At 34.1% G+C, this 20001-nt stretch overlaps 2 protein-coding genes across 4 annotated transcripts; one reads left to right on the plus strand and one right to left on the minus strand.

Moving 5' to 3' along the window:
- The first annotated feature begins 4310 nt into the window (after positions 1-4310).
- LOC125223347 (histone deacetylase HDT1-like) lies at positions 4311-7109 on the plus strand. The gene is made up of 9 exons (XM_048126460.2): positions 4311-4450; positions 4824-4894; positions 4978-5195; positions 5313-5335; positions 5445-5492; positions 5580-5752; positions 6422-6472; positions 6557-6644; positions 6733-7109. Exons 1-9 carry the CDS (start codon positions 4438-4440, stop codon positions 6921-6923), a joined length of 876 nt encoding a protein of 291 aa, XP_047982417.2. The 5' UTR covers positions 4311-4437; the 3' UTR covers positions 6924-7109.
- A 2923-nt stretch (positions 7110-10032) lies between these two features.
- LOC125222634 (splicing factor U2af small subunit B-like) lies at positions 10033-12915 on the minus strand. 3 transcript variants are annotated; one of them, XR_007176588.2, is made up of 6 exons: positions 12588-12915; positions 12208-12376; positions 11638-11764; positions 11097-11540; positions 10465-10977; positions 10033-10364 (listed from the first exon to the last, which is right to left on the minus strand). XR_007176588.2 is itself a non-coding variant. In XM_048125356.2 (5 exons), the coding sequence occupies exons 1-4, from the start codon at positions 12822-12824 to the stop codon at positions 11117-11119; spliced, it is 957 nt and encodes a 318-aa protein (XP_047981313.1). In that variant the 5' UTR covers positions 12825-12915; the 3' UTR covers positions 10033-10364; positions 11097-11116. The 3 variants fall into 3 exon arrangements, 2 of the variants coding, with proteins under 2 accessions (XP_047981313.1, XP_047981312.1); XM_048125356.2 differs by lacking the exon at positions 10465-10977; XM_048125355.2 differs by lacking the exon at positions 10465-10977 and having other exon boundaries at positions 10033-10301; positions 12588-12914.
- Positions 12916-20001: the final 7086 nt, after the last annotated feature.

Raw genomic sequence — 20001 nt, forward strand, 5'->3', positions numbered from 1 at the left:
AAGTGACACTGTGACATCATGTATCCAACAATATTATAAACGTTACACAGCAATAGTATACACGCTAGACAACAATCTATAGATTGTTGTCTAGCATATTAGATATTGCTGGTAGGGTTGGCAAATCGTGTGTGTTGTGTCGTTATCGTGTCGACACGATAATGACACGACACGATAACAACAAACACGAACACGACCCGTTAAGAAAACTTCAAACATGAACACGAACACGACCCGCTACCCTCGGACACAAACACGACACGAACCAATTAACGCCACGAACCACTTCGGGTCAACACGACACGATTGATGGGGTTTGGTGTCCCTTGCACAGCGGAAGACTTGTACAGAACAAATAAATCAGATACGGATCTATTTGACCGATTATGCGATTAATCAATTCACATGTTAAACAGATAATTGCATGCTAGAACGCAAATAATTCATGCTTAGAAAATATAAATCCTAAACATGATTTCTACGGTTTAGGGTTACCGATTTTGATTCTCCAAAGAATTGACGATTGCTTGCGCCTTCTCCAAGATGATCTTCAATACTAGACACGGATCTTCTGACTGGTTTCCGAACTGTATCTCGATATCAGGGTGGACTGATCTTATCAAAATACTAGGACTCGAATAAAGAAGACAGAAATTCCTTACAGAGGAGAGCTGAAGAATTTTCGAGCTCCTCTAAAACCAGAGGGGGACGAAAATTTCTACTACTGATTAATTAATTCTGTCTCTCCTTTATTCTCCTATTTATATTAAGATCATATTGGGCCCAGTCAGGAATCTAAGGAAGGTTTTGGATATGGGCTCCTCAATTGGCTTTTTACTAGTTAAGTTGAACCCACAATTTAATACAAGCTTATATTGGAATATTACGAGCAGACACACAGAAGTAATATTGTACTCCCCATCCAAATCCGAAATTACAAGTAATTCGGTTTCCATTATTTATATTATTTATTTCCCGCGCTTAAGATATAAATATCCATTAATTAATTAATGTCTGCTATGGACTTAATTAATTAACATCTTATTAATTTCAAGAGTGGACTTAGCAAGAAACACTTATTTATTATTCATAGAGTGGTAAAACTCCAACTGACCAGTTTTCTGAAAAATAAAACCTTGTTCGAGCTCCTCTTGAGGACATTATCAAACGAGACTCACCTCGCGCACGATTCAACATAATAGCAATCCTAGCACCGCTAGATATTAATCACCACTACCCAATATATCAGGATTATTGGGTTGCGAAAAACCCGCACCATTTGATAAGTCAAAGTAGTGCATAATCAATACCGTATGCTCAATGCTTACGTATGTAAATTAAGAAATAGTATTTTATCAAGACCTAGTCTTTCAGTAGATAGCATAAAGACACGTCTTGCTGTTAGATCCATTCAGTGCTATACCACACCAACGTCATCTTATTTCAGAAAGGCTTAGAAATAATCGGACTGACATTGCAACCTTTCACGATAGGTAGTCTAAGCCTATCTGGGTAGTGAAAATCTTCTTTTTCTTTTGCAAAGCATTGCATAGAACCGACTGTGTTACCTTAAAGTGGACGACGCCCACAACCAGTCTACTAAGCAAAAGACTTAGACTTAGTTTGCTTCTTATACATTTAAATGTTTATAAAACATCTTATAAATGCACAAGCAAACACAATGTAATAATATACTGATCCTATTCGTGCGAACCTGCTCGAATAATACTGAATCGGGTTAAAAGTGGATTATAGAGTTTCACGTATACAAGCAAGATTCTATTCGAGCGAAACTTTCTCGAAACATGCTTTTCAGTATACCAAACCTAACAACGATTACAACACATATATGACACGACACAATAACAACACTAAAATAATAATATTATAATACATTAATATTATTTCTAATATTAAATTATAAATTTTAAAATTTTAAAATAAATAATAAAATAATAATACTATAATATATTAATATTATTTCTTAACGTGTAACACGAACATGACACGAAGTTTTCGTGTCGTTAACGTGTCGACACGATAAGGACACGAACCCAATAAGCTTTGACACATACCCATTAATTTTGTGCGGGTTCGTGTCGTGTTATCGTGTCGTGCCAAAAATTGTCAGCCCTAATTGTTGGCCGAGAAAAATTGTTGTATAGTGTATTGGATATTGCTGGCCGAGAAAATTTACCCTTAAGCATTTTTATTGATTGCTACATGGCAGCTGATTATTCGTCCACGTGTACAAATGATTGACTAGGAATGGTAGTATGGTGTTACTTTAAGAGGTGCTGTCATTTTAATGCACCCCATATATATATATATATGTGTGTGTGTGTGTGTGTGTGTGTATAAATGTAATTTACAAGAAAATAATAAATGTACACATCCATTTAGAATTCTTTTACTACGATTGGTTGCATATTAATTAGAGAAAATAAGTTTCCATCATTATGGTGCAATTGTACACAAATCGGCCGCAACAATACAAAATCAATTGATTCAAAGTCTTTTTTATTACTAATAGATTATAATGTGAAAGGCCAGAGAATTTGTAACTCATTTGTTAATAATTTAATTTATAACAAATAATATTGGATTAAATTCACTAAGAATACGAACAGCTACCCGTTCTCTATAAATTTGACTTTTACAAGGATGATTTATTGAAATGGAAATACTAAATTTGATTCGACTTTGTTCTACAAAATAATTGAGTTCTACCAAGCAAAGAAGCTTGAAGAATTGATGGAAATTCATTCTTGCTAGGGCAACTTCAACAATACTTCAACTTATTGTTGAGATTGAATTAGCTCCAACCATTCTGCAAAACGTCAACTTCAACAATACTTCAACTCATTGTTGAGATTGAATTATCTTCAACCATTATGCAAAAGGTATCCCATTTCATTTTTTTTGCTATTTTTGTATAATATCTATGTTTATTTTTTCTAATGTTGCAAATTTCATTTACACTATTGCTTCTTTGTTTGTTGAATAGAGAAAGGGAGAGAAGTACCTGATTGAGCTGGTCGACGAGTAAAGGTTGGGTAGGAAGATGTTTGTTGTCCAGAAAAAAAAAACCACATAAATATTTGGCGAAGAAGATGAGAATGGAAGCTTTTTTTTGCTAGGTTCGGCTAATAAAGTTATCAAATGTTCACATATGCACAAATGCGTTAGAATTATAAACGTGTATAATTGTATAATTAGTGGCTGATTATATGAATAGATTCCTTCTTGGATATATATGGAATGGTAGAGACGTCTTTTAAGGCTATATTATAGGGATATTTTAATTTTTAAAAATAACAATTTATATGTGCAATATTGGAAGCAATTTTTAGGCTTAAATATTAGGGACATGTATTATTTGATCATAATCGATGCTAAATTGCTAATCAACCAACAATTCTCCATCATTAATGTTAATAGAGATTTCGTACACTTTTTGAATGGCCAATATAACAATGAAAGGATTGCCTGTAGTTTTGTAATTAGAGATTTCAAAATAGAGATTTGTACTCTTAAGTTTCCTTAGTTACGTTTAAGGATATAAAACAAATTAGTCATAACAAAACACTATAATTAAGAAATTCAAATTTGTTTAAATCTTATTTTATTTTCTCTTCACTTTGAACACAATTTCTTAAATCTCGTGCCGAAAAGAAATGTCTTTACAATAAAGGGACGGAAGGAGTATATTCAATCATACTCCATCCGTTTTTTAAAAATAACAACTATTTCCATTTTGGGTTGTTCCTTAAAAATAGAAACTTAAGAATCTTTCTATTTTAGGACATGAACCCCACAATCCACTAACTCTACTTTCACTATTTTTTCTCTTCATCTCTCTTACTTTACTCATTTTTTTTCCATCTCTCTTATTTTACCAATTCTTCTCAATTATTTTACTAATTATGCATTAAAACTCAAGCTATTTTAAATATTTCTATTATTTGTATACGAAGGGAGTAAGATATAATCTTTCAAATCGAACAACCCCTACCGTAAAATATCTAGCAATAAAGATAGAAAATAGAGGTAATGATAAATTACGTACCTTTTTTTTTGTTAAATTTACTTACCGTTTGACAAATGTAATTCGGGCAAATATGGTGGCTCAGTCCAAGTGGGCTCAGACCAATATATTTATTTGAGCATTGCTACAAATAGTATTGGAACCCGCATAGCCCACAGTGTAATTGAGGCCAGTCCAAAGTATGCAGATACATCCACATGGCATTGTGGTGGTCTGCGTCGCATAGCATCTACACCCACTCCAAATTAGGAGTATTATAAATTCATTTTACACCCCGAGTAGGGTTTACAGTTTTGCCTTATTTCCTCGGCTGCTTCTCAAAACCCTAAATATCTCACTCTCTCGCTCTCGCTCTAAACCCTGCAACTCTCGCATCGTAGTCTTCAGCAATGGAATTCTGGGGTGAGTTTCTCTTCTATTCCCTCGCTTCTCGTTTTCCACAGTAGCTGCGTTTCTGCATTCTCTTTCACTACGAATCGTTTTCGCAATTTCGCATGCTCTATTTTTATTTTCTCGTTCCCATTTCCGTCATGTTATCTGCGCCCGTCAATGAAAATGCTTTTATTGAATTCACTATAAAGATGATTCCCCATTTAATTCTAGTATTTCTGAAATTACACCTGGCCTTTTTTTGCTCTATGATGCAAGTTTTTTTGTTTTCTGTTAACATTTTGCTGTAATTTGTCACTGCTATTTGCTTCTAGAAAAATATTGGAATCAATTGCTTGTAATTGCAAGATTTTGGAAAACAATTTCATTGATTGATTCTGCTCAGGTGTTGAGGTGAAAAATGGAGAGACTCTGAAGGTTGCTCCTGGTGAAAATATGGTTTTGCATTTGTCTCAGGTATGTTGCTGTACCTTTTTGATGGACTATGAGTATGATGTTTACCTTTTCTTTTAGTATTCTGAAGCTTAATTTTATAATAGGCATGTCTTGGTGAGACAAAGAAGGAGAAGGCAAATGATTCTGTCTGCTTGTTTGTGAATGTTGAAGGGAAGAAACTTGTTCTCGGAACACTAGTCACTGATAAGATACCCCAGCAACAGTTTGACTTGGTGTTTGACAGAGATTTTGAGCTGTCACATAACTGGAAAAGTGGAAGTATCTACTTCTATGGATACAAAGCCAGCAACCCTTTTGATGAATATCCTTTGACTTGCATTTTTACCTTTAAAGCCATATCTTCATATCAAATACTGTATGTATGATCTGCATAATTGTTTGGATGTTTTCTCCTTGACTCAAGTTGTTTCATCTCTACGGGTTCAGAGGAGGTTGAATCTGGTATTGATACCATGCCTATTATTTTATTTATCAACAAACCTTTCTCTCTATCCTTATATCTCTACCTTTAGTGTTGGGTCATATAATATATTTTGGTTATTTTTTTCAGATGAATCTGATTCTGAAGAGGATATACCACTTGTGACTGCCAATAATGGTAACCTTATTTACCATCATCTCATCTGTTTTGACTGAAACTGGTTCTGTTTTGATGTGATCTAATGATGTGTCATGTAATCTTCAGCAAAACCCGAAGTGAAGGCTAAGCAAGAGAAACCTGCAGAGGCTGTTAAAGCCAAAGGGAAGGAGTCTGATGCTGGCAAACAAAAGGTGAAGATCGTGGAGCCCATCAAAGATGATGATGATGATACCAGTGATGATATGATGTCTGAGGATGATGGTGACGATGACTCTGAGGTGCACATAATTATTTGAGTAGAACATGCTGGTTTGGTATAATATTCATAGTTGTTCCATATTTCTGAATGGTTAAGTCTAAGTCCTAATATAATATTTATAATTGGAAAGCTAATTTAACGGTGATGTAGCCTGTTTCTTCTGCACCATTCCCTTTGGTCAGTGAGCTTCTGTTGATCGACGATCAGCTTTAATTGCTCACTGGTCTTACTTTTGAGTCTTTATTGGAATAATCTTTGGCTATAGTGCAGTTTGTGGTTTCATTGAACCAACTAGAATGTTCCTCACCTTGCAATAATAGTGGACATATAGTTATAGATTTTTATATATTTACCCTATATTTGTTTTAATATATTTGGCTGTTAATATATCTTCATTACTTGAAAATCTTTTGTCCCGGGCATAGCACGGGTGGTAACACTAGTTGATAATAAATGATAAGTTATGGGAAAAACTTCAGATTTTTATTGCATATTCCTGTAAATTATTTTGTTGAGTAATCATTTTATGGTATAATCTTCTGCTCTATGTTTCTCTGATCAACTATTGTCGGTACTAGAGTGTATGTAATTGTTTTATGCTTAAACATTTGTCTATTAGATTTTACAATAGTTTTTGAATTAAAATTTGTCTAAGGACTTCAATTAATAGTTAGTTAATTAATTGCAGGATGACGACTCTGATGATTCTGGTGAGAGTGATGAAGAGACACCAAAGAAGGTAAAAAACAGAATATATTTTTCTTTGTTGGTGTTCAATAATAAATGTAGATTGTGTATTCACTTAATTTTTTACGATTGAAAGGCGGAGCCAAGCAAGAAAAGAGCTGCAGAATCTGCTACTAAAACCCCTGTCCAAGATAAAAAGGCCAAAGTGACACCCCAGAAAACTGGTGATTGTCTTGTCTCAGCCTATTGATTACATTTTTGTAGTCCTGTTTGTATACTTTGTTTCATATATATGTTCTATTATTGATTCAGATGGAAAAAAGGTTGGTGGTCATGTAGCCACACCTTACCCAGCAAAGCAGGCTGGCAAGACTCCGGGTAACAAGCCTAACCAGCAGACACCACAATCTGGAGGATCAGTGACTTGCAAGAGCTGCCCCAAGACATTTGGTTCGGACAAAGCTTTGGAATCCCACACAAAAGCTAAGCATTCCAACAAATAACTTGGGGTTTAGAGAATTTGAATTTTTGCAGACTTGGCTTATTAATAGGGTGTCATCAATGTGTAAAGGCTCAGTGGGGTTGGTTGAAAGTCTTCTGCATGACTGTTTTTCATGAATTTTGGATTGTTGCCTGAATTATGCCTATCTCGTCTCTTTTCTATTCCAATTATTGTTCCATTTTCGATCTTTTCATGTGTTTGTTTTTAAGTCGTCCTGTGCCTTGATGAAGTCTGAAACCAAATGTTGTGCTGATTTCTAGTGGACTTAGTTCTGTCTTCTAGATGAAATTTACCAAAATGTCAGCCAGATGCAGTGAATTTCCTCTTACTACATCCATACACATACATAGTGGTCACACACTTCACACATACATCCAACACTCACTGCATGTTCAATATACACATCCAATATATAATTCATACACTGCACACTGTAACATACAATTAACAGCTGCATACTATAACACACAATTCACAACTGCACATTGCATAGGAAAATACGAGTGACATAGGTAATGAGTGGAATAATCAGACGATGAGTGAGAACCTAAAGATAAATACAATTGCTGCTGAAAGAGTATGCAATGTAGTTCTCATAAGAATTTTATGATAAAGAAATGAATAAAATATAGACTGATTTTACAATAAAGAGCAAAGACTAAAAATAAGAATGAGTGAATTACATAAAATTCATTGAACTATGGGTTTCATGAGTAGTTCCTGAATTTTAAATATATCTCAAGTAGTCCTAGTCCTTGAATTAAGGGTTTATTTCATCCTAGTCCTTGAATTAAGGGTTTATTTCATCGGCAGTCATTTTGCATTTTTCATGGCAAATTTCTGCTGTAAATACCTCCAAAAATGAGATGGATATTTTAGTTCTTCCATATTTTAAAACAAATTTCAAATATATGCATGTACTTGAAAATCATTTAACAGTGACAGCTCTAAAAATATTAAAATGTGAAATACGAAAATGCCCATCTCACTTTTTGGAGAGATTTTTGGCCAAAACTTTCCATCTATAGTGCAAAAAGATTGCCAGTGAAATAAACCTCTAGCTCAGGGACTATTAGGATATTTTTAAATTTCAGGGACTACTAGTGAAATAAACTCTTAGTCCAAAGACCATTTTGAGTTCACTCTAAAAATAAAAAAGTACTAATACTTTCTCCATCCTATAAGAGTGCCCTCTTGATTTAGTATGAGTTTTAATGCACAATTGGTAAAGTAAGGGAGGTGGAGAAAAAATAATTGAAGTATTGTTAGTTAATAATAGGTCCCACCTCATTAGAGAGAAATGACTTTTCAAAATTATAAAATGTATACTCTTATAGGACGGACTAAAAAAGATAACAGTGTACTATATTCTTTTGGGACGGAAGGATTAGAAAATAATTATAATGGAAGGACATGAAATATTACATAAGGAAAATTGGAAGAAAAAAAAATACTACCTTTATTCTTTAAAAATAGCAAGTATTTCTATTTTGAAAACTTTTGAACAACATATTTCCCTCAAACATCATTAATTAACATGCTTGATCTTGCTCATCTTACTTTCTCTAAACAAAAAACTCTATTTGTTGATTCACTCTTAGGACTCGTTCACTTTTCATTGATATGGGAATGCAAGAAATAAAACAGGACAGATTTATGTGTATTGGGCCCACAAATTTTAATTTCAAATCCTCCGTTCAGTGTTCAAGATATAACTCAAGTTTTAACATTTGAAATTTAAAAATTAATTCATAATTTCTAATTCAGACAGTGGGTGGACTAAAATAGCCTCCACTTTCCTCAACCTCCGTCCAGTGCCGCCACGGAGAAGCTACACAAGCGGTACCGCGCCGACAACCAGAGATCCGCCGCCAGTGGGCCCACTTCCATCAAATGCACTCCATGGAGTAGGGCATCGACACCCCCACCCTCCTCCATCCTCCTCATCGAAGAAGAAGAAGAGCACAACAGCAAGAGCAACAGTGTCAAATGCCGCATCAAAGATCTCTACAACCGCCACGCCAATCCGAACAGCGCCTCCAAGCCCGGGGTCCGGATCAAGATGCCGGGCACAGCGGCAAATGCTCCAAACTACCCTTGCGCTAGAATAATCCACAACTTCTCTTTATTCTTCTCCGTGCTGAGCTTCTGCGAGGGCACGACGAGGAACCCCAACGCGGACGGAGAGGAGCTCGCAGAGCCGGTGTCGGAGGGCTCCGGCGCTGGTTGCTTGAGCAACGTGGTGAATTTGGATTTTTTCTTCGCCGTCGCCGCTTCTAATGGCTTGACGGCAGCCGGAAATGAAAATTAGGGGAAATGATAATAAAGGGGAAAATGAAAAATGACAGGGCAAAAAAGTAAATTCCTCTCCAATTCTGGATTTGAACAGCACATCCAGTTTCAAATACCACCTCATGGTCAAGATTTCATTTTCTCTCTTTCTTGAAGGAAAAGTGCGGGCCTTCGATGTATTCTAGGGCTTGCTTGAAATTAGTATAGGAAACTGAACATCAGAAATTCCCCATAATTGACTCTTATTCTTGCTATTTCTAGGAAACTGAACATGTCCTTAATAATCCAATTCAGCAAGTAAACCGACAGAATATGTGTTTTGAAGTGTGTATTGTGTATATGTGTGTATTCAGGGAGTGTGTTTCTGTGTATGATTTTTTTTGTTTTTGCATAGCATGTGTATGTGGTGTATGTGTATGTGTATGTGTAAGTGTATGAGTTTATTGTGTGTTGTGAAAGTGTATACATATATTGGGTGTTGCACGTACCATGTGTGTTTTATACATAGTGTGTGTATTGTATACAATGTAGTGTCTGTATATGCGTGCATATGTTTATTCAACGAGTATGTTAATGCTCCGGCACAATTTCTTTCAATTTAATTTCATATCATTACTTCATTATCAAATAAAAGATTTGGAATAGAATTCCATTCTATAGAATTTCAATGCCAATTTCCTATAAACTCTTGAAGATTTTACTAAGAAAAAGATATTCGACAAGAACCAAGACGAAAAAACTATTGCAGTTTGAAAAACCACAAATTCGATGCTGCCAATATTTTTCACAAGACTAAAAAAGCAGTAAGTAAGATCAACTTAGTCACAACAGAAAGATGCAATAAACGAGTTTTATATGTTACACACCTTACGAATTCAAAAGGAAACAATAATCTTCTAAAGAAAAGGGGAATAATTGCCGAGTACTAAATAAAATTCTAAAACTAAAAGACATTGCACACCCGACGGTTGCTCTGAAGAAGCCAGTTCACTTCAGTGTCGAATCAAGTATCACAAGCACTTACATACTCAGCCATCACATACACTGGCTGTATCTTGGATCTTTTCTGCAGTCAAAACTGGATAACCTGTATACAAATATTGACATAAGCTGCTACACCAAAAGCATGCCCGAGCAGAAGTATCCAACCCTGCACAACTTGACAAAACTGTATTAAATGACCTAATTCTTAAAACGGCTGATTCCTTCAGCTCAACATTGATAGGCGACGGGAATAAAAGGATGCTTACCTGTTAATTATGTTAGTCATCCCAGTAATTGGTTGGGATGATTGGGGTGAGTGGGGGTGGGTTGGGGGAACCTAACATAGTCAAGGAACACAGATGGTTCGAACAGAAACACAAATAATTGAGAAAATAGTCTTAAGTTATTTTCCACAAGGCAAAATAGCTCCTTCTCCACCAACTGATATTTTACTACTAGCAGTAACAAAAAGGCAGTCTTTGCTAACCATGGGGTGGGTGATGGTGATGGTGATGGTGATGGTGGGCGGGGGGCAATGGCATGCTTACATTTCATATATGTATAAACAGCGAGTAATCTATAGCAGCTTATATAGAGTCAGTACGGACTTCACCGAACATGAATGTATGCCTATTCCCATAATTGAAAATTTATTTTAGGATTTTTCGGCAGTTCAAAATATGTTTAACCATATGGCCTGTTTCATTTGCTATTCGTCCTAAACATAGATACTATTTCTTTGGAATGAGGAAAGGGAGAAAATGGTGAATTATCCGCACCTGCACAGTGAAAAATAGGCAGTAAGCCTTTTCTCACGGCAGTACGTAGTTAATGAGTAAATGGGCTAGCGCCAAAAGCCACACGACATGGAATAATCAAACAAAGAAAGAAGACAAACCAAGATTAACTGCATAGAATTTAGAAGTCATAATCTCCATTTCCTTGCTCTGATGGTTGCTGATTGTCGTTATAGGAACGCGATCGCCCATCGTTATGTTCCAAGCCATGGTTACCATCCTCGGCTTCTTCATTATTACGATCTTTAGCAGGTTCAGGATTCTCCCTTTCCTTATTCCACTGTTCAATTTTGGCCCTTCTCTCCGCACTGCTTTCTCTAACTGGGCTCCTGTTTCTCCTTCCCCCAGGACTTCTGCTTCGGCCACTCCTTCGACCTGGGCTTCTGCTTCGAGGTCTTCTGCCTCTATCATGGTGACGGCTATCACCACCCCTTCTCCCAGAGCCATGACGCTCCTCATAGCCACGATGGCGAGGACTACGGCTTCTGCTTCTACTGCGGTCATGTCTTCTTCTACTCTTCCGAAACAATTGCTGTCTCAATTCCCTACAGGAAAATTTAAGAAATCAATCATAAATGAAATGGTGGACCATTTTTTGAGTTTTAATTAATTACAGAAATAACAGTTTGAGACAAAGCACACCTGCTAATCTTTTTCAGATGCATGAAATTGCAGTATCCACCTCGATTGCATACATTTTCTTCGTATTGCCTACAAGTTGCTTCACGGAAATCCGTCACAGGAGAGAAATCAGCAATGATTGGTCGCCCTGGAAATGGTTCAATTAAGATAATTAAAAGTCAGTTTAAATCAAATATAAAAGCATAATAGAAAATCAATTCTACATTCCAGACTCAACGGCAGTAAATAGATTGAAAACATTCCCCAAGAGAACAAATTATGCAGCAGAAATAAATTGCAGTTTCGTGGAAGTTCCACAGTACTATACACCACAAATACAAGGTTTACATATTGGGAAACAGTATACAAGAAAACACATTCATCCAAACTTTTAATGTGCATAACTTTAGGAAGTTGAACATACAGTAAATAAATAGGGGAAAGGAGAGTGATAAAACTTGAGATCAGTGTTTCAAACTTGTGCAAATCATAATCATCTATGATGTACAAATAAACACTAGTTCAGCCTTGGGTATTCTATCAGATATCCTGTTTTGCAGTTCAGGTAAAGGCACAAATTGTAATGAGAACCTTCGTAAGACCGGCCGACAAGATTCTGGAGGGCATTCTGAGCTTGGTCTTCCTCCCTAAACTGGACGTAGACATTACCAACCATGTGGTCAGCCAAATTATCACATATGTTCAGGCTCTGGATATCACCATATTTGCTCAGCTCCTGAAACAAATCTTCGTAGAAATCCTGTTCTCAACCAAGTGAAAACATAATTAATTACACAAATTATCACCGAAACCCTAGAAATTCAACATAAATAGTAAATCATCGCAATGAATCTGAACTTGCTCCAAAACCAATCATCAAAACAAATCAATAGGTTAGCAGGCAATTAATCAGCTGAATTACAATACGAGTGAAATATTGGTCGAATTAACGGAAGAGCAAGAAAGGAAACCTCGAAATGGGATTGGATCTTCTTGGGATCGATGGGCTGGCCCTGAGGGTCGACGCCGGGAGTGATCATATCGGGGCGTTGATACATGTTGGAGAGGAGGAGAGTGGGGCTAGTGCTGGGCTTGGTATGCAGACGCGAGCAACGGTCTCCGTGCCTGCACGCGCCGATCTTGAAGTAGAAGGGGCAGTTCACCCTGTCCTTCTCGGTTCCGAATATCGACGCCAAATGCTCCGCCATTTTTCTCTCTCTGCAGATTTCTTTCTTCTCTGCACACTCACAAACACCCTTCTTTGTAAAGGTCCGCTCTAGGGTTTGGAAATCAAAATTAAATTGTGTGGCGTCTGAATAATAAGGATACTCCTCTTTTGTTAACTAAGTTTAAAAAATATTTGCTGGTTTGCCCGAGTGGTCAAGGGCGATGATTTAAATTCTTCTGCAATGTGCGCGCATGTGTTCGAATTCTATAGACAGCAATAATTATTTTACCCTACCCTAATTCAAAATCAAGACTAAATCTCTATCCTTGGATTTTAAAATGAATGGATGAGATTAAAGCTCACAAATCTCAATAAATAGTAGACAAAATATCAACAAAAGGGTAAGATCATCGTTATGTTATCATATGATAATTTTCGTGAGTGTTTTTTTATATCAACATTGTGTATTACAAATATCAACAATATGACATTAGAATATCAACACAAGGACAAGAAAATATCAACACATTTTTATTGAGATTGGACATGCACAATATTGAGATTTTGCCTACAATATATTGAGATTTTTTGTTGCATTTGTTGATAAAAGCTGCTTATCAACATATACGAAAATTGAACACATTCCAGTTTTAAAATATTTATATAATTACCATATATTCTTTTTCATTTTTAGAAATTTCTCTTATAATTTAAAATAATTATATCATTGCAATATTTATTATCTTGTTTTCTTCATTTCAGAACTTTTTTAAAAAAATTCTATAATTCCAGCATATTCTTTTTTCATGTTTAGAAATTTCTTAGCAAAATTTTATATATTTCCAATATTAATTTATTATTTCATATAAAATATTTGGTGTTTAAAAAACTTTAAATTGTTTTTTCCCATCTTATTATTAGGTGGCAATGATATATATGAATTATTTCTAATTCTACTTCCAAGTTCTAGACTGTGAATCATTAAGTAATTAATTTAGAATCAGATTTTATAGTTCTATGACTTCTATCGGTCATATCTGTCATTCACCGGTCCAGCTCCAATATTAACATTTGCAGTTGTGGATTACTAAATAAAGAATTCCAACAGACCCATTTTATTGCAACAATTTATGATTTATATAAACAGATCTCTGTATAAATACTCCACCAAATATTTTTCTTCAATCAAATTTCAGAAGCGTGGTTGTGGATGAATAGAGAATGAGTCGTCCCCATCTAGGATTTACAAGTAATCCTAGAATTAGTGTAGGTTCTTGGGCAACAGTTTGTTAGTCATAATGTATTGTTGTACAACATTTGTTTTTTAGCATTTCCATGTAGTATTTGTTCATCTTCTAGAATGCGTGATTTCATTGTTCATGATTCCAAATACAGTAGCATTTCTTCATCTTCTAGAATTAGTGTAAATATTTAATTCATCCCATGAATAAAGATGTCAGTGAAAATTTATTTAAATTTTTGAAAATTTAATTAATTTACGGTAATATTATTTTATACGGTACTACAAAACTCAGTAATCTCATTTCTAGTATTAGATATCTTTTTAATTTTTGTATCAACATAAAAACATCCATTAAGTTACTGTATATTATAATTTGTCAGTGTATTTGTACTAAACGACTGTCATTCATTGATGAGGTTTTTAAAATTTTCGCTATTAAAATTGAGAACAGCTAAGTTAACAGTAATTGTGTTATTAAACAATTCTTGCAGTGTAAAATTTAAACATAACTGACGATCATCATTACATTTATTAAATCAAAATTAATAATAAATTTCAGCTTAAATTAGATATATAGTCAGACATAATTTAAATTATTTCTCCGTGGAAAATTAAATTCAGAGCATCTTTTTACGAAAATTAGTCATGCATAATGTAAACTATTTCTCTATGGAAAAGTATTGTACGGAGTATTATTGTTATATAATCAAAATTCGCAATTTTAATATATATTTTGTATAAACTATTTTTACAAATTACTGTCATAAAGTTACGGTATAATTTGAAAGTGTGTATTTTGTATTGTTAAATTTTTTACAAAAGTAGTTACCCAAGATTATAACTATTAGTATTATTATCGAAGAATATTTAGATTTTAGATTTAATATACTGGTCATGTTAATTTTTTTATATTTGTACTTTTATTTATTTATTTGTTTTGTAGTTCATTATATGATTTTTAGGTAATAATTTTGACATTCTAGATATTATACGTTGTAGATTAATTATTGGAAAATTTGCAAAAAACGATGAAGTTTAGTGAAATTTGATTAGTTTCGCAACTTTAAAAATCAACTAGTAAAACCATGAAGTTTGGATTTGTTCTAAATTTTTTCATAATGATTTTTGATGAAATTGTATTTGGAAGCTGAAAAAATCATATGTGGATGTCATATGGCCAATATCAATCGCTCATAATCGCTTACGAATTTCTAAGCTCGATTCTCAAGCACCGTGCGAATTTCTAAGCACCATGCGAATTTCAAGTCATTTTGACATAGAATGTTTTTGGGCACTTTTTCAACGTCTTCGTTGTCTACATGCATCACTATAGCTTAAAGTTTCTTAATTAATGATTATTAAGGGTTGATTAACACTTTAAACTGAATTTAGTTATCTATAATTAACTTTGATTCTTGTTTTACAACATAACACCTTTGGTATATCCTTTTCCATATGAGTTATAGTACGTAATCTTCTCCTAATTCACTATATTTTCTTTTCTCACGACAAATTATGTAATTATTTTAATAATATTTCATATTTTTGCAGTGGCAATATGAGATCCAAAACTGCATGCTCGATCCATATAACGGGGTCTTTGTTATCAGGATTGTAATAGCGAGTATATAAGAATTTTTTTATAGTATATAATAGTCATTCGAATAGTTGGGAAAAGGAAACTCGAGCTATAGATCCAGAGAGACTTACGAGTAGTTTTGCTACAGATTCTACTTACCTATGGATTGTAAGTATATTCAACGTTTTTTGTTTTTTAATTCCAATATAATTTTATATGTAGAAATTAATTATGATCTCACATTTTCTTTTGGTTTGTGGCAGAGATGTTTTTTCCAACAATTCTTCCGGTCTATGACAAAAGATCGCTACTTCACTCTGCGCTAAGTTAGGTTTATATATATTTGCCATATGAGATTCTTTAATGCAGTAGTTAATATATGCATACGGGGGAAGTGTTATATTGTTAACCCAATGCTTAATTGATAACTACAACTCAATAATAGCCATTAGATATTCAAATTAAAGGCCTAGATCATCAACCACGAAATGTCAATACGATAAAAAAAAAAGGTCAATAAGGTCATATGATTAATTCCAAAAAATATCAATAGGGGCATTAATGTCAAGTTAGTTATAACTAACTTTTAAAAGAAATCCCAAAACTTTAAATTCATATAACATATATCAAATTAAAGATAATTTTATAAGGATTCCAACGATATACTACATGCATATGTTCCGACGTCAAAATTTGAAAAAAAAAATCTAGAATTTTCGTATTTTTCGTACACATGCTAATATCAATACAGCTAAGATAATATGTCAATATAAAGCATATACAATGTAAATCCTAAATTTGTGTTGACATTCTCAAAGCATTGTGTTGATATTTTCGAAACACTATATTGACATTTTCATCCAAAACCCTAATTTGGCGTTTTTTTTTAAAAAAATTCGATTTAATTAATAAAAACAAAAATTACACGTGGCAAATTGTAGACCACATGTTTTTTAAAATTATGTGATCTTAAATTAGTTGTAGTTAGCAATTAAATGATGAGTTAGCAATTGATCACTCCCCGTGGTGTACCTAAATTTGATTGTAGCATGCAACAAATGACTCCTTCAATTTTCGAAAAAATATTCAACGATCATTGGAAGACGATTTCAAAGATGTCTTCGGCATAAAGTAAATGGAGTAAATCATAGGAGTTATAATTAATCACCGTTAAAAAATATGTACTCAATTTCCATTTTAATTTTTCACTACAATAATATTTTATATATTTATGAACAACCCAATCATGTGTATGATGGTGGTCATATTCTTTTTTCGATAATCTACTTAGTATTTTGATTTAAAGTAGTATTGCTTCTATTTAATTTTATCTATTTGTCTTTATATGGCTATGGTTCTCATTTCTAACTCTAGTCATGGGTGTATTATTTATTTTCTAAAAAGAAATTTTCTACTTTTGGAAGAGAAATGATGACAAGTACTAATATTGTACTACTATGTTTATAAGAATGCATGCACTTCTGTTCGTGGGAGCAAAACTGAAAATAATAGTGCCAAAAATGACTCCAGCTCAGGTTGACTATTCTTCAGACATCAATCTCTTCTGGTTCAAACGCCTCTAGCTCGTCTGGACTCTTTTTCATTTCGTTCTCTTTATGGTAAATATACCATAAATATAAATTGAAGTTTCTTAATTAATGATTATTAGAGGTTGATTAACACTTTACATTGAATATAGTTATTTATAATTAACTTTGATTCTTGTTTTACAACAGAACACCTTTGAGAACACCTTTGAGATGCCCTTCTTTACATGTGTCACAGTAGAAAATTTTCTTCTAATTCACTATATTTTTTTATTTTCTCATGAGAAATTATTTAACTGAAATAATAATATTTCATATTTTTGCAGTGACAATTTGGGATCGAATCCCGCTTCCACGAAAATGGCTCATTCTTTCTTATCAAGATTGTACTAGTGTGAGTATATAAGGATTTTTTATAGTCTATATTTATTAGAATTTCTACATTCACTCAAAATATTATTAAATGTACATTTGCTTAGTTAATTCAGTAACATGTTAAATTAATTAAATGCAGAGTGACGATACAAGTCCTTTGCAGCCAGGGACAAAAGTAGAAACTAAATTCTGTTGAAACAGGCCGAAAACATTCTTTGTTAGAATGACTTGAAATTCGCACGGTATTTGCAAATTGAGCTTATAAGTCATTCTGACATACTATAGATATTAGGCTAAACTCTAAACAATAAAATTTGCATTGTGAAACTTGAAATTCACACGATAACTTGAAATTCGCACGATGTTTTGAAATTTGCACAATACCATAGATATAAACAAAACTATTAGTGTGGGTTATAGTAGTATTCGTTAACACATTAAGCGTGTGTAATCCACATACAACTTCATGTTTTTATAGGAACAAAATGAGATTAAAACATCATAAACAATAAAATTAAGATAACGAAAGTTATAAGAAGTGCAAAGCCAAAGGGATCCCCATGATCACTTTCCATTACTGATATTTATGCATGAGCCGAAAATTTATATTTCAAAGTTTTAATTTGTGATTCCTTTCTTGTTTCATGAAAAGCAGTTTAATGTAAGGAGTAAAATTAAAATTGAAGAATATGGATTAATAGTGAGCTTTCTATTTAGGATATTAATTACTGGTATTTTAGTTTTAAACGTTTGTGTTAATGAGTTATAACTATTTGACCTTTTAAATAATAAAAATAATTTTAATTGATAGATAAATTTTTAATTTAAATGATATTAATTTAATCTTTTTTAAAACTCTCCTTTTATATATGTATAGATAGATTGTTCCCTTGTACGTAAGAACTATTAAGTTTACGATAAAAGAGGGGAATTACAAGATACTATTTCATCCGTCCCATAAAAATATTTACACTCCATTAACACTATTTTAACTTTCATTTTCCTCTTCTCTCTTACTTTATCAATTTTATCTTAATTTCCATGTCATATCAATGGCTCATATTTTTATGAGATAGAGAGAGTATTAATTACCAAAATTAAATAAACAAATTTTCTAATGCACTAAATCCCCCTACGGCATAACATAAACAAGGAAAACATTCTTAATCTTTATTAGACGTTAACACACCAACAACAAATAAATAAACAAGAACAAAGGAAAACATTCTTAATCTTTAGAGTGAACTCCATAAAAGGGCCCTAACTCTTCGGCTTGTTGCACCGTTGACCCCTAACAAAAAAAAATCCCACCTTAGGAGTCTAACAAAATATAAAATCACAAATCTGATTTTTTCGGACGATAACACCCTTAAGCCCTTAAAGGGCATTTTCGCCTATTTATCGACGCCGCCTCTACATGCCGCCTGCAACATGCAGTTTGGCTTACATCCGCCCAATGATGTGATTGAAATGTCATGTCTCTCCTCTCTCTCCCTTGAATTTTGGCAGACGACGTTTGGCTTCTCACAAGCAACATATGTGTACCTGAATTGAAATATATTAAATAGGATGTGAAATTAAATCACTTATTTTTCACTTCCCTCCAATTCACTTTCACTTGTAGTCTTTTGTGTTTTGCGCTCTCTCATAAGAATCCACTCCACCACTCCAATTTTTATCCATTTTTCGGCGGTGTTCAGACGCCATTTTCATCAATGCCGCCTAAACGAAAACGAACTGGTACCTCTGGAGCGTCCTCGTCCCGTAGTTCGTCGTGGCGGAAAAAGCAACCGGCACCACCGTCGTCTCCGTCTCCGTCTCCGCCACCGTCACCTAGACGCGGTCAGGTAATCGACGTAGACCCAGAAACATGGGACATCCGCAATCCTGCGTTGGATATCTTTTTCCCGGAAGAAGAATACAGTAAGTTCAATTTTAAATTTCACAAATCGCTCACCTACCAATTTTGTGATTTAATTTAGGGTTTCGAAAATTGTTAGTTTTGGGAATTTGTTTTGATTTCGTTGCGTTCTTCTCTGATTTTAGACTTTATATGTGACATTTGTTGGTTTAATTTTGGTATTTTTCTAATTTTCTAATAACCCTAACAGAGGAGCATCCCGGGAGGTTTTCCGTTGCATTTCATCACGGTGGTTCACTCTTCGAAATCACTGGACAGAAGAAGTATGTCGGGGGTCACCTGACATTCTTTGACTATTGCAATATTAACCAATTCGAGCTATTAGATCTGTCCAGTATGGTGTTGAGGTTGAAGTATGATAGGAAAACCGTCTGCGAGTTCTATTACATTCATCCAAAGTATAGTGGTGATTGTATGGGCGTTGACATACACGGTGAGCTGATGCCCATTATTGATGACCCACATATGGCCGCTTTTCTCGAAGTTGCGGCTACTAGCACAAGGCTAGTTCACATTTACGTCGTCGAGATGACGGCGGCGGCAGCCTTACTT

Source organism: Salvia hispanica, chromosome 1 (genome assembly GCF_029641045.1).
Source record: "Salvia hispanica isolate PSC_SH4W2 chromosome 1, Shi_PSC_v1, whole genome shotgun sequence".
Classification (NCBI taxonomy): Eukaryota; Viridiplantae; Streptophyta; class Magnoliopsida; order Lamiales; family Lamiaceae; genus Salvia; species Salvia hispanica.